The sequence below is a fragment of the Platichthys flesus genome, chromosome 3 (genome assembly GCF_949316205.1).
Source record: "Platichthys flesus chromosome 3, fPlaFle2.1, whole genome shotgun sequence".
Classification (NCBI taxonomy): domain Eukaryota; kingdom Metazoa; phylum Chordata; class Actinopteri; order Pleuronectiformes; family Pleuronectidae; genus Platichthys; species Platichthys flesus.
The window spans coordinates 27,369,482-27,383,983 of record NC_084947.1 but is presented as its reverse complement, the minus strand read 5'-3'; the positions used below and the strand labels follow the sequence as shown (position 1 = coordinate 27,383,983).

At 39.6% G+C, this 14,502-nt stretch overlaps 1 protein-coding gene across 1 annotated transcript; it reads left to right on the top strand.

Moving 5' to 3' along the window:
* The first annotated feature begins 3,623 nt into the window (after positions 1 to 3,623).
* Positions 3,624 to 8,427, top strand: LOC133950845 (uncharacterized). Its single transcript, XM_062384988.1, has 11 exons — positions 3,624 to 3,816; positions 4,941 to 5,032; positions 5,163 to 5,309; positions 5,451 to 5,605; positions 5,728 to 5,864; positions 5,955 to 6,048; positions 6,153 to 6,264; positions 6,355 to 6,575; positions 6,793 to 6,961; positions 7,301 to 7,428; positions 7,711 to 8,427. The coding sequence occupies exons 2-11, from the start codon at positions 4,942 to 4,944 to the stop codon at positions 8,026 to 8,028; spliced, it is 1,572 nt and encodes a 523-aa protein (XP_062240972.1). The 5' UTR covers positions 3,624 to 3,816; position 4,941; the 3' UTR covers positions 8,029 to 8,427.
* Positions 8,428 to 14,502: the final 6,075 nt, after the last annotated feature.

Below are 14,502 nucleotides of genomic sequence, written 5' to 3'. Positions count from 1 at the left end.
GGTTCTTTGGGAAATTTTTTGGAGGAATTAGATATCCTCCTGTCAAACTTCCCAGAAAATGGCCCTGCACTTATCCTTCTGGGTGACTTTAACATCCAGACAGACAAGTCATCTGATCTTTTACTTTTACTCTCTTCTTTTGCTCTCTCACTCAGTCCTTCCCCTCCTACTCACGAAGCTGGTAATGTCAGGCGTGTTGGTTTATCCTAAAGAGAAGAGCCGGACTGGTCCAATTTAAATATTTATTGAGATGCAATGAAAGTTGAAAAACATAGCTATGGAAAATTATCACAGCCTAGGCTAATTAAGTTAGCAATAGGTAGTTAATAATGGCCCCGAACAAAAGGGGTTTGATATAGTTATAACAGTAGATTTAATATGATTGGTTATGAAAGATTGAAGGGGAGTCACTGCAAATCAATTTGGTTCTCCCTTGTTGGTGCACAGGCATGTCCACGCCTCTTGGCACAGAAATCCAGGAAGTGACAAGAAGCCGCTCTCCGTGACGCTACTACTACTCTGATAGTTGCTAAGCAAAATGTTCTCTTCATGAAAGGCCTTGACACCTCTGGTGCCATGTAGGCCATTGGAGAAAGGAATATGATGTTCCTGCTATATTCAAACAATGTCCTGTTGATGTAAACATTAGGATCCTCGAAACCAAAACAACTAGACAAAACAATGTCAACAAAGTCACTCTGTCCGACCTCCAGAACTTTATCAGACAGCTGCTTGAAACATATTTGTGAATGACTCTATGGGAATAATAGTTTAATACCAAAAGTTAGAATTCAGAACAATTATAAGATTCATTATTAACAATATGCAGCAAGGGTTATTTATAAATCATTTAAATAAAGGCCTTATATCTGGTTCAAACTGATCATGCTCCCCCCCCCCCCCTTTAGTTGCAAATAGTTTCAGTCAGACCCAAATACCAGCTAGAATTTGAAATCCTAACAATCCCTCTTTTCACACCGTGAACCACTTACTTGGGATTTCCATGTACCCCTAACCACCATCCCATCCAGTGCTGTTCGGACATCAGTTTAAGAGTCAATGATCTTGGATTTTAGCCTTGTGGAGATCCTTTTGTGGAATTAATACTTTCCGTTTGTCAGGTTGCAAGAGGTGCAGCTGTCACCGGATGGGAGTGGGTTGTGGAGACATGGAGCCCAGATCCCATAGATTGAAAGGAAACAAACAGAAAAGTGATTCATATGCTGCAGTGCGTAACTGAGTTTAAAGTTGATTATATAAACTTATATTTGCAAAGGAAAATAAACAAGTAATCAAAACAAGACATACAGGTAGACCCTTCTTTTGAGGTCAACAATTTCTTTAAGATTTTGAGGAGTAGTAGCCTAATAAGTGGACATTAAAAAATAAAGGATCAAAAAGTGGCAGAAGAGTGACAAAAATATTTGGCATTTCATGAAATATTAAATGATCATCAAGCTAAATTTCAATAAGCAGCAGATATGACAGCGTTTGAGTATTTGTGTTCAAAACATTCTCCAAAAATCATCTGACTGCTTCTATACATGATAATTCAGAAGCTTTGACTTCAAATTGCCCGGTGTTAACACAGGAATCACATACAAAGGAAAAATGTGTTAGAAATGAGATTCAACAAACCGTTTCAGAGTCGACAGCTGAAACAGATTAAATAAAAGTTATTCTGACACACTTTTCTTTCATGATAAAATAATAAAAACATAAGTAGAGCTTAACAACACCTTTCAAATTAAGAGCATTGGATGTTAAGATAATTGGTGAAACCAAAAAATAAAAACCTTCTTCACTGAAATTAAGAGTTTAAAGTGTTGCAACAAAATTTAAATATGATTATAGATATGGCATTCAATAAAGTGTAAACAAAGGGCTTGTATTATGGTTTGTGCTTTTCATTTAAGATGAAACACACTATGAGTTAAAGTGTTTTAGACCTATGGTCCTTGAATTGGATTCAGATTTATTCCTCTTTAAGTGGTGAAACATATTTATTTTCAGGCTTACAAGAGTCTTACAATAGTAACATTGAGGGTGAATCAAACATCTATTCTAAATTGCCCTGTACTTGGTGGTCAGCGCTTTGAATGGCGCATCAGAAACAGGGAAACGGCCCATAGGCATTTGTATGGTCTTTTAAGTGTTGTGTGAATTGCATGTATTGTATTTGTGTACTAAGTTCTCTACCAGAGCTGTCATGTGTTGATGCCACCAGAGTATTGCTATGTTCTTCTGAGTCTGTTTCCTACTGATGTGTGTGGGTCCAGGGGCCTGTTTGAGAAATATCTGGGCTATTTTTGGATTGGAGATCTTCTCTGAGTTTGATCTCTTCTTGGGAGAGGGCCTCAGAGTTATGTGGGGCGTGTCCGATATCATTCCATTGGCCATGTTGATGGGTTTGGATCCTTCAGGTGATGTCAGGGTGTTTGAGCACATGAGAGCTTTTGATTTGTCGGGGCTGGTGAAAAAAGTAATTTCCTTAAAGTTCAGAACTGCAGTGATGCTGTGGTCCAAGTTGACTTTGTAGGGGGTGACATATAAAAATGTGGCTTTAATGTCACCTATAATCCAGGTGACTGTTTTTTCCTAATTCCATGGCGGGGAGGGTTTTGTTTAAAAGTGGGTATTGGGCTGTATTTATACATGATAAGGGGATGGACTCTCCATTAGTTTTAAAAGGTCACTATGGGGTCTAATTGGGGGGTATAACGTGACCTTCTGTGGACAATGGGCAACTTCATTGGTCATAGCCGTTGCCGTGTTCCCCGGCGGCAGATGGCATCTGGTGTGGGTGTGGGGGGCATGCCTCTTCCCCGGCCTCGTCCTGGAGGTCCTCCGCGATGGGGGCCTTGCCCTCTGTAGGGGTTAGGGTTTGGGTTAGGTGATGATCGTCTTTGTCCCATATTAGGGCAATCTCGGGTCCAATGGTCAGATTGGCCGCACCGATGGCATCGATTATCGTTGTAACCTATGGCTTGATCTCCATACTGACCACGGCCGTACCCCCCTCTTGGTCTGAATGGAGGGGGTTGAACGTATGGAGCCATGGGTTGATTGTCTCTTTCGATTTTCATAGCCTGCGCTACTGCCTCTGCTATTTCCAAATGTAATTCTGACACGGCAGCCATCTGATTAAGGGGCTCCTCCCCCAACCGACGAGTCTGCAGCTCTTGGAGTTCTCTCCAAACTTCCAGTCGTGATTTTTCCACTTCTCTGAGGTTGTTGCTTAGCTCAGCCACCTCCTCCTCACACTGTCGCTTTATACTGATTCTTTCGGTGTCTGCACTTCGCAGACTTTCTCTCAGTTGGATGTTTGATTGGCTGAGAGTGTCCCGCTCTTTGCTGACCTCACTGAGGTTGCGTTGCAGCTCCATACTCTCTTTCCTGTGGTTTTCTGCTGCGTCCTGAGTTTGGTTGGGCTGGCGTTTGCCGTTCATCACATCCTGTCTCAGTTGGTCTCTACTCTCCTCGTTCGCTGCGAAAGAAGCTCTGCACTGGTGCAACTGTTCAAGGGCAATATCAGCACGTGACTGAAGGTCGATACACAGTAAAATTACAAGAGTAAAAATTCCGGAGTTCAAATTATTTTACTCAAAAATAGTATTTTTTGCTCTGATATGAGGTGAAAGAACGAAAAAAGAGTTGAGAGACACGCAGAGTTAGATCAGAATAACGGAGTCATAATTTTGACTCCTCCCAGAGGGCAACGCAGTTAAGTTTCGTTTTGTCCACCATTACACCTTACACCGATGGTCATTTCACCTGCAACCGGTCTGGAGAAAAGTCTGCTAGGAAAATAACAAAGTAAGTAATACATCAACTGTCTTTTTTACCGCATAAGTTTTGTTTGTTCTCATCGTACAGGATGCATGTAATGTTTGGTTTGTGTTATTTTCAAATGTGTGGCTTAATTACCATGGCAGTCGCAAGACGTGCTGTGTTGCGTCGCAACTTTTTTAAAAGTGGAAGTTCACGGGTAATTAAATCAGAGGGAGGATGAGTTAAAATCTGTAGTATCCCAAATTCAAGCTCAACGAAGCCGCGCGATTAAAACATATTATATAAATTACGCTAGGCATTGCTATATGCAGCTGCTACAGTAGATGCTGCTAAGGTATCACATTAGCTTGCCAGTCATTTGACCAATTTACGTTTTTGTTCTTAGGAAAATTGATAAGTACACTGTCTTTTGTTGGTTAATGCACACATTTGTCAACTGCGGAGAATTTTGTTTACCATAGTAGTGTATCAATGGTTCGTTAGCATGATTAGCATGATTTAGCACCACATGGCCTTAACTCTGGAAAGAGTAAACAGAGGTTGTGCGCCACACGGACGGAACATTGGTTGACTGTTGACACAGGGAGGCGCCGTGCTGGGGCTCGATTCACGGAAGAGTGATGAAAGAAAGATAACCTAAAGATTAAAGTTACCCGGTTGATATGAACTACGCTCGTAAGTAGCCCGAACTTTAAAACACCTGTTCAACCTGCATAAACGTGGACATGTAGAAATGTGCGATGGGCTTAATTAATCAGGGAATTATTGAAGAGCTATAATGAAGGCAAACACATGACGGGCGAACGTGTGTGTGTATATGTGTGTGTGTGCCATGGCCCTATTATAAGAGATGTGTAAACCATAGATAGTATATACAAACAATCGTGGTTCATATCAACTGTGTGTTTACAGGCGATAGAACGCGTATGTGTGTGTGTGCGCGCGCGTGGCGGGCGCACGAAGACAATGACGTCACGATTAACCGTGTACATGACACGGTTAGACATTTTTGTAAACGTGCACACCCCTGCGTTCTTCTGACAACAGTTTCTCCAATCTCTTTTACTGTTGATATGTTTTTCATATTAATTAGTTCAAGACAAGTAATCAAACAACTAAGTAACCACTATTTTTTCCTGTTCCTTTAGGATGGAGGCAACTGTTAGGGTGAAATATAAGGACAGAAAGAAGTACTTCTTCCTAACATCACCTTTTAAATTCGAAGTCTTTTTGGAAAGTGGTAAGAGAAAACATTGCATATGCAGCCTTTATTATAAAATATTGTTACCAATGCATGTTTTTGTGTGTTGCCACTACTTATGTAGGCTATAGTATGGTCAGTGTTAATATGACTTAAATGTCTTTTAAAGTTGCCAAGAAGTTTGATCTACCCACCCTGGATATTAAAGTCTATGATGAAACCAGGACCGAAATCGATGATGAGGCATTCGAATACATTCTAAAACAACAGGATATTGGGGTCTTAGAAATTGGGATCCCAACAGCAAGTGCTGATGGTAAAATAACTTTACTTTTTAACTTCTATATATAAGTCTTTTAAACATCTCCGCAATTACATACCGTGCACATTTAACCTTGTCTGAGTTGTGCAGCTCATGCTGTAAACATTTTGTGTCCCATGAAACATTATTTTGTAGATTCCTTCAGTTCTAGCACGATTGGGGATGGTGAGGCTTCCTTCAGTTCTGGTACACTTGGCGATGGTGAGCCTTCATCAGGATCTGATGACACAGCAATCGTGATCAGAAATCCCTCAGAAAAAAAACATGAAGAGGATCGCCGTCTGGGTCGAGTAAGATCAATAGATTGTTTATGTCTTTTTTGTAACTTTGTTGCAACCATATATATGCTCTTGTTAATCTGTGTACTCTGTGTGTTCTCTGTGTACTGTCAATTGTCATTACCTCTCCCAAGATGATTGAGGACATCCTCAAGAGTAGCCCTGGAGGTGATAAGATCACACATGAGTATGCTCGCACAAAAACATTGTCAGATGTCAGAAGACGTGACCTAGTGAAGATACTAGTTGCACATCTGACAAATGAGCATGGGTAAGTTTTTTTTCAGAAACTCACAAGACTGATATTAAATGAATCTTAGTTGTATTTTGGACAGGATGGTAATTTGATTTGTGTGTATAGCACAAGCCCCCCTAGGAGATTGAAGGAGGAATACGCCAAAGGAATCATCTGCCTTTTTCCTTACTTGGCTGACCCCCGGAGCAAGCTTGGCTATGTAAGTTACTCCTGCTTTTCTGGTGAAATGGTTTCAAATCAGTCATGTATTTATGGGTGAAAATGTATATTTGTATTTACATGTGTTTCCCCTTATTTTCAAAGGAACATTTTTATAATGCTGAAGATGGAAGTGGGTATTTGGCTTGGAGAATCAAAACTCTGCAGAAAGAGGTGTCCGAGGGGCGAATGAAACGGCCACGACAACTTCAAACAGGTCAGTGATTAATTTGGAACTTGACCACTCGTTTATTTGGTCTAGGTTTTCTTTTGAGTATTAAACTGGCATGTTGTCCCAAACCTTTAGGTGGGCCAACTTCACACAGGGACCCATTGAAAGAAGACATCCAGTGGGACGAACAGCAGTGTCAAGAAGCAATTGCCCTGATGAAGCATTCTACAGATGAAGTTGTAGTGAAGGAGAAAATGAGGCTAACCCTGGCCTATCGTCAGAAGTTGCTGCACGATCCTGAGAACTCAGCCGACATCCTATCTGTTTTTCCTCGTTTCTTGGACATTCCAGGTTTGGTGAGTAATACTGTTTTTAAAAAAACAAGAACTACAAAGTAACGTTTTGTGTAATTTGTTATTGTTTGTTTTGTCAGACAGAATGTAAATTTATCTTTCTTTACTTTTACATGTTTTGCTATCTGCCGAACCTGATCAGACTTCAGAAATGATCTCTGTAGCTACTTTGATCATCTACTGTGGGACTTACACTAAATGTCTTTGCCATGTCTTGTAGATTGATCAAGATTTCAGGAGTCTTTTTGGTGACGCAACCTCTGCAAAGATGTTGGAGAAGTGGACCACCAACTTTCAAGCAAAGGTTGTTACTCAGTGTCGTGGACTTACACTGACTGGAGATGTACAAGACCTCATCCAAAATGCTGAAGCCACTGAAGTAGATGATGGTAATGTTTTCTCCTTCGACTATTCTAGATGGAATGGGGATAACCATTTTATTGTGCATTAAGGCACATTTTGCCACTCACAAAGTTACTGGAGTTATATGTACATATCAACCTGTTGCCTTGAGAAACGGAAGTGGCTCCTGTCATTCACATGTGAAATCATTGGGAATACAGTAATTGAACTGCACAAAGTTGTTTTTATAGTTTCCTACTCAAAACTCATGTCATCGATCCTTTTGCAGGCTTTATTGGTTATGGATAATCCGTCTGCAGCTCTGTCTTTAAATCTGAATCAATATGAAATGCTTAACTGTTCTGTTTTTGTTATATTTTCCCCAGGCTGGGACAGTGACATGTCATCAATGCTGTTGCTGGTTCACCTTCTGCCACCTTCAAGCCAAGGCCGAAAAAGACCAGGGAAAATCTCAGCCAGACAAGCATGCGATAGTCTTGTAAAATTCATCAAGGTGAGCTTTGTGTGGAACACAAAGGGCTGGAAAATACTTCCTCTTGTATTATGCTAATAGTGCTGGGCCATTGGGTAACGCTTAAATAACTAACAAAAGGTGGCCACACACGTTGCATAACACTGACCTTATTTGCATTTAAGTGTTTCGACGTTGTCTTCAGAGTGTTTTAAAGCGTATGCGCTAATAAGTGCTTAGTGTGCCCTCTTCTTTTTACTCTTATTGTAACTTTGTAAGAATCCAAAACCTAATAAATGACCATGCCTCCTTATTCAACCACAGATTGGGACCAGCATCCAAGGACACCTAGACAACATCCCTGGGAGTCTCCAGCCATACCTACTTGCTGTTGGTGCCAAGAAGAGCATGATCGAGTATTACTACATCGTGATCGACAAACATGCTCTACCCTGTAAGACCTCAACTGCACTGGCTTGTGTTGATGAACTTTTCAAAGCACATTTCGTCTTTGGCACAAGATACTGTCAGGAATTGACCAATGTGTACACCTTTCTGCAAACCACTGTCTATGACATAGATGTGGAAAACACCAAGGTAAATCCTAGAGTTGCAGAGTTGAGGGCCAGGATGCTGAAGTAAACTCCTATGATCTGCTTCATTTGTGCAAGATGTCATGCCAATGTCAATGCCTTGATTAAGCACTTTAAGTTGTTTCATGGTCTTTGTCCCGGAAAAACTCTCAGGTTAAAATGTGCTCAAAGGGGTTGTGCACATGTATATAATAGTTTTTCTGGATTACGAAAGCATCTCACTAGGTGTTCTTTGCGTGACAGTTCAAGTGTTAATGAAAGTTCATCTTCAGCCAGTGCCGTTTCCGTTGGAGATGTAGACCTTTTACCTCATGAAAATGTAGCTTGTGAATCTGAACTCCTTCAAAAAAATATAGTGAAAAGTTGTGCGACAATTGTTGCAGAACTGAAAGTTGCTGGGGTAGCAGAGACCACCATTAATAATGTTGTCAACTCTGTTGGTGAGGTTATTGATGACATACAAAAGGAAACTCTAGTGTCAGTGAAAAACGGTTTATCTTTACAGGAACCAATGAAAAGTGTTGTGGAATCTCAAATTGATCAGTCATTCCAAAAAATTGAAAATCCATTCTTGGCATTTAACTCTGAAAGCAAGAGAATGCAGTACTTTTCTGAGCAATGGGGGAAAATTGATCCAGTCGAATATGTCCTTGGGACAAGGTTTGCTACCAGACGTAATACGACAACTGGGTCATTTTCTCAAGTTGTTGTCCGAGATAAGTTTACATATATTCCCATTCTTGAGACGTTGCGGTTCATTTGTAAGCATCCTAATATCAATGACTTTTTAAGTAGAGATTGGGAAAAGAAAGAAACGTTTCTCTACGATATACAGGATGGAGAATTCTTTAAAAGTCATCCCCTTTTCTTGAAGCAAAAGCATGCGTTTCAGATCCAGCTCTTTTTTGATGAGTTTGAGTGTTCAAACCCCCTTGGGTCCAAGCGTGGAATACACAAGTTAGGAGCCATCTATTTTACGTTGAGAAATATTTCTCCAAAATATAACTCAAATTTACTTGGCATCCATTTGGTTTCGTTATTTCACGCACAAGACATCAAAACTTATGGATTTGATAAGATCCTTGAGCCACTGGTCAAGGATATATCTCGTCTTGAAACTGAAGGAGTTCAGATTCCCCATTTTGATCATGCTGTTTACGGAACCATCATTCAAGTTACAGGAGACAACCTTGGTATCCATTCTTTATTTGGTTTTGTAGAATCGTTCAGTGCTCGTTATTGTTGTCGTTTTTGCCTACTGGAGAAGGAAGATTTTCAAACGGAGTTCAGTGAAGATAGCAGTAAGATCTCACTTCGAACCAAAGAACTTCACGCAGAACATTGTGAAGTTATCAAGAGTAACCCTCATCTTCCTTATGTTATGGGCGTGAAAAAGTCGTGCCTTTTAAATTCCTTGCAATATTTTCATACTGCGACAAATTTTTCTGTTGATATCATGCACGACATATTTGAAGGGGTTGCCCAATTTGAGATGAAGCTCCTTCTGCAACACTTGGGTAACAATTACACAACACCGGCAGAAATACACAGACGAATTCAGAGTTTCAATTATGGTCGCTTGGAACAGTGCAACAAACCTCCAGGTGTTAATTTAGTTGAGGGTTCTAATGACTTAAGCCTTAATGCGACACAAAGCTGGTGTTTGCTGCGCCACCTCCCGATCATATTCGGGGATCTTGTTTGTTCAAGTGACCAAAACTGGTATCTATTCATTTTACTGCTTCAAATAGTCAGCATAGTTTTGTCTCCAGCCATATCGAGTGGCATAACTATATATTTGAAGCATCTGATTTCTGAACACCACAGTCTATTCAAGTATTTATATCCCCACAAGAAATTACTGCCCAAACATCATTTCTTAATCCACTACCCAACGTCGATGCAGAAACTTGGCCCTTTGATACATAGCTGGTGCATGCGCTACGAAGGAAAACACAATTACTTCAAAAGACAAATAAAAAGTTTTAAAAACATTACAAAAACATTGGCCAAAAAACACCAATGTCATGTGGCATATTTGTGGCAAACATTTAATCCAAATGAATTGAAATTAGGCCCTGGCAAAATGGTCCCCTTGAATAGACTAGAATCCTACACAGAGATCGCTGTTAAGCTCAATGTTCCCGTTTGGACAAAGATCTACAATGTAAAATGGATAAAGAGTTTTGGGAATTTGTATCGGCCTGGGCTGGCTGTTTGCATAAGAGTGGAGAATGAGATGCCTGTGTTTCATGTAATCCAGAATATTGTTGTAAGAGATGAGTGTGTTCTTTTTGTAACGACTGCTATGAAAACTCTTTATTTAGAGGAACATGTCCATGCTTTCAAGGTTATGCACACCGCAGAAGCACCCATTGTTTTGGAATTTAAAGACCTTTTGCACCACAAGTCTTTTGATATTCTAATGTCATGTGGTCTTGATTCAGATTTGTTTATAATCCCTTATTTTTTCATGTAATGCTTTTTGTTTAGAATGATGTCAACTAGGGCTGCAACTAACGATTATCTTGATAATCGATTAATCTGTCGATTATTTTCTCGATTCATCGATTACTAATCGATTAGTGTTTTGGTCCGTAAAATGTCAGAAAATGTTGATACATTTTCCAAAGCCCATGTTGACGTCCTCAAATGTATTGTTATGTCCAAAAGACACAGATATTTCAGTTGACTGTCATAATAGGATTAAAGAGACCAGAAAATATTCATATTTGAGAAGCTGAAATCAGAGAATTTGGACATTTGTTATTAAAAAATTACTCGAAACGATTAATCGATTATCAAAATAGTTGGCGATTATTTTAATAACCGATTTGTCGATTAATCGTTGCAGCTCTAATGTCAACAGTGTGCATGTGCACAAATGGAATGAGAATTTTCGATTGAGAGCAAATATTTGGTGCCAAATAAAAGGACATGTGGAATAATTGATCTTTTGTCATTTTTAACGATTGTACGAGCTTAATATTGAATTGTGCAATTTCTAAAATGGACTCCTTACGGAGAAACAATTACTCAAAATTGAGGAATGTTAACTCTTTTTAAGGGAGTAAATTTCTGTGGAGCAGATTTGTAGTTCCTCTAGTAGGAGTAAAAATAGAGTGAGAGTCAATTGAAATTGTCTCTATATAGAGTGAATTATACTATTAAAGAGTAGAATTTTCACTCTAAATTGAAGAGAAATTACTCCGATTAAACAACTCTATCGAAAGAGTTAACTTAACTCTTTTTAGAGAGGGACCAAATGTTATCCAAAATAGAGTAAAAATTTCTTCAATTTGAGTAAATTTTACTCTTGTAATTTTACTGTGTACTTATCTCTCCTAGATTCTGGATTTAACGTTCGTCCTAGTAGGCTGCGTCTTCCAGCTGACAGAGAAGCTGCAGCAGGTTGGTGGGGGTCTGGACAGGGGCGGCGGCCATCTTTCGGGATAAAACACACTGTTTTTGACAGGTTATTATTTATTTTTCTTTAGCCTGTTAATACTAATACCTCCAGAACAGCACACTTATCAGTATTCCAAGCAGAAGGGGCAGACTCAGAATAAACCAGATCCTCTACTTCAGCCACTCAATGTTTTGGTAGCGCTGTGACATGTCGATGAATGTGTGTGTATTTTGGTTGGTCGGTGTTGGTCGTGGTGGTATGTCAGGGGTGTGTATCTCTGTCTGTAAAGATTTAAAATCAGAATCAGACTCAAAATTCTAATTCAAAATCTAAATCCAAATCCAAATTAAAACTAAAATTAAATTAAATTAAATTAAATTAAATTAAATTAAAATTAACATTAAAAACAATAACAAAGACAAAAATAAAACAAACAAACTTAATAAAATATTAAATAAATACAATTAAACAAGCAAATCCAATGATGTCAAACCAGTTGTAATCTGAGCTTTAATATCTTTAGTTTTCCCCAGGTGTAATACCCTTTATCAGCAACCAGTTGGTGTATAGATGCCAAAATGGCAAAAGTATTAATTCAAAAGGTCTAAATTTTAGTATTTTGATAATTTCAGGCAGCACAGAATTAAGTTGAAAGTTCAGGTTAAATACCCTTTATCAGCCTCATGACTGATTTGGTTCATCGCAAGCACATGAATGACTTCAGCTCTCAAAAATAAAAATAAAGAGGCAGTATTAGAGCTGTTGGGGTAGACTCCCCAGTGGGTTGTAAATACTTGGGCCCTGCTAGGCCAAGCTGAAACCAGTTTGGCCAGTTTACAGTCTTAATTCACAACTTCCTCAGACAGGCTGGAGCCAATGGTGAGGACAAGGATTAAAACTTTTGGAGGGAAAACATTCTCCAGCAGGCCTGAGAATCTCCCCCTGGTGGTTGTCCTGAAGAGCCAACTCAACCCTGTGACCACTTCCGGAGGAAGCAAGAACCTCTCAGGTAGAATAAAACCACTGAGACATCAATAATCGCTGCCATTTTCCCTGCTCTGAAGACGTCAACAGACCCCTCCGGGTCTTTCCAGATGATTTAGTTGCTAAAGGGGGCAACCAGAGTTATTTTCTTTCATTTCTTTCATTTTCTTTAATCTTAAGTTTGATCTTACTTTGATAGAGACTATTTTTGTTTTAACTTGAAAAGGCCGTGTACAGGAACTTGCTCGCTGGCCGAGCTCAGAGACTTTCTTTCCAAATCCACAGCGGCGTTACCGCTGCTCATCCCTGCAGAAGAGACGAAGCCGAATTCCGTTCCAAGAGCAAGAGAATTCGCTCTATTCGGCCCAGCGCTGACCTCCGTTGCAACCACGAGACCCACCGGAGCACCGCTTAAGAGGCCAGGACACTGACTTGTTTTCCAGGAATCCGCCCGTTCGCACGCATCCTGAGGTTTAACGACAGATTCACTGGACTTCCGGAAAATCCGCGCCCCACGCGCAAGCAACACCGCGGAGGTCACAGTAAGAGGCTTTATTGTCTGGGCAGAGACTAGTTTAAATACTTAGCGTGTCATTTGTTTGATTGTATGTTTGTTGGTAGATCGCTGATCTATTTTTAGCCGTGCTACACGGCGGGCCGAGACGTCACATCCTGTTCCTTTGTTTACTGTGTTTTTGATAAGCGCGCGGTACAGAGCCGGCGCTTCCTTTTTGCGTGTTACCGTCAGAGATATTGTGCGGAGATTTACATCTGTTAAAAGATAAATCTCACGTAACTGGACTGCCTGCTTTGCTAGTAGTTGTCTCTGACGATGTTTCCTGATCTCTCTCTATCTCTCCCTCTCTCTCTCTCTTTTCTCCTAAACCTGTTTATACACACATCCGATCTGTATTTAGAATACAGTTCAGGTAACATAGTTAAATCTATATTCAGAGAGGCTGGACACATCTGGAAGCCATGCGGCCGAACGCCAAAGTAGAGACAAAGAATTCCCTTTGTCTGAAAATCCCTTTGTGTAATTCATGTGACGACCACCAGTGTGAGCTCCGGCCACATGGTGTCATTAACATAGACTCCATTTTGAAGAACGCAAGTTAAACCACCATTTTGAGTCTATTATTGCCACGCCTCCTCTCTCCCTCTCCTCCCATTCTGGCTCTAAATTCAGAACGGCTCCGCCATCTTGTTTTGTAGTCAACCCGCCATTTTGAGAGTTTTTAGGCCTTGATTCCACGAATCATGATTGGCCGCCATCTTGGTTGTGACGTGACTGCGTCATCGCCACGCCCCCTTCTTTTTCTCTCTCTCTTGCTCTCTCACACACACCCACACAGACACAGAGACACATTGATAGACACAGACAGGTACACACACACAGATACACATAGATGAATAAATGTGTTTTCTAAATTGTGATAAGCGGCTGCTGTTGTTATCTTTGAAATATGGGAGTTTGTTAAAATGATGAATCATTAAATAACACTAACTGTATTTCACATGCACACACATAGACACACACACACACAGAGAGACACTTTGACACAGACACACACACATACCGAGACAGACATACATAGGTAGACCGCCGGTTTTACATGTATTTTCTGAATTGTGATAAGTGCTGCTGCTGTGTTTATCTTTGAAATATCGGAGCTTGTTAAAATGATGAATCATTGAATAACATAACTTTATTTCCCCTTTTTAATAAATGCTTTTGTAATTAAAGTATCTGTAGTCTGTGATTATTTGTGCATATGTATGTGATTGCAGCTGGATTATGATTGCCTGTGCTCGAACTTAAAACCCTTCATTGTTTATTATATAATCATTAATACTAAATATTGAGATTATTAATATAACTTATATCATTGAGACTGATATTTTTATAGATTGAATTGTTGGTCCCTGTAACCAGGGTGGTGCCCCGCGACAATAAGCAATGATTACAGATTTGTATTATTCTTAATTGATAATTTTATTGTTTTCATTAATTATTTTAACTATTATTAATGGATAACCGTATCATTTCTAATTAAATGTGTTACTATTCTTAATTAATAGCTTTATCATTTTTGATTATTTTTAAGAAATAATTGTTATTTTAATAAT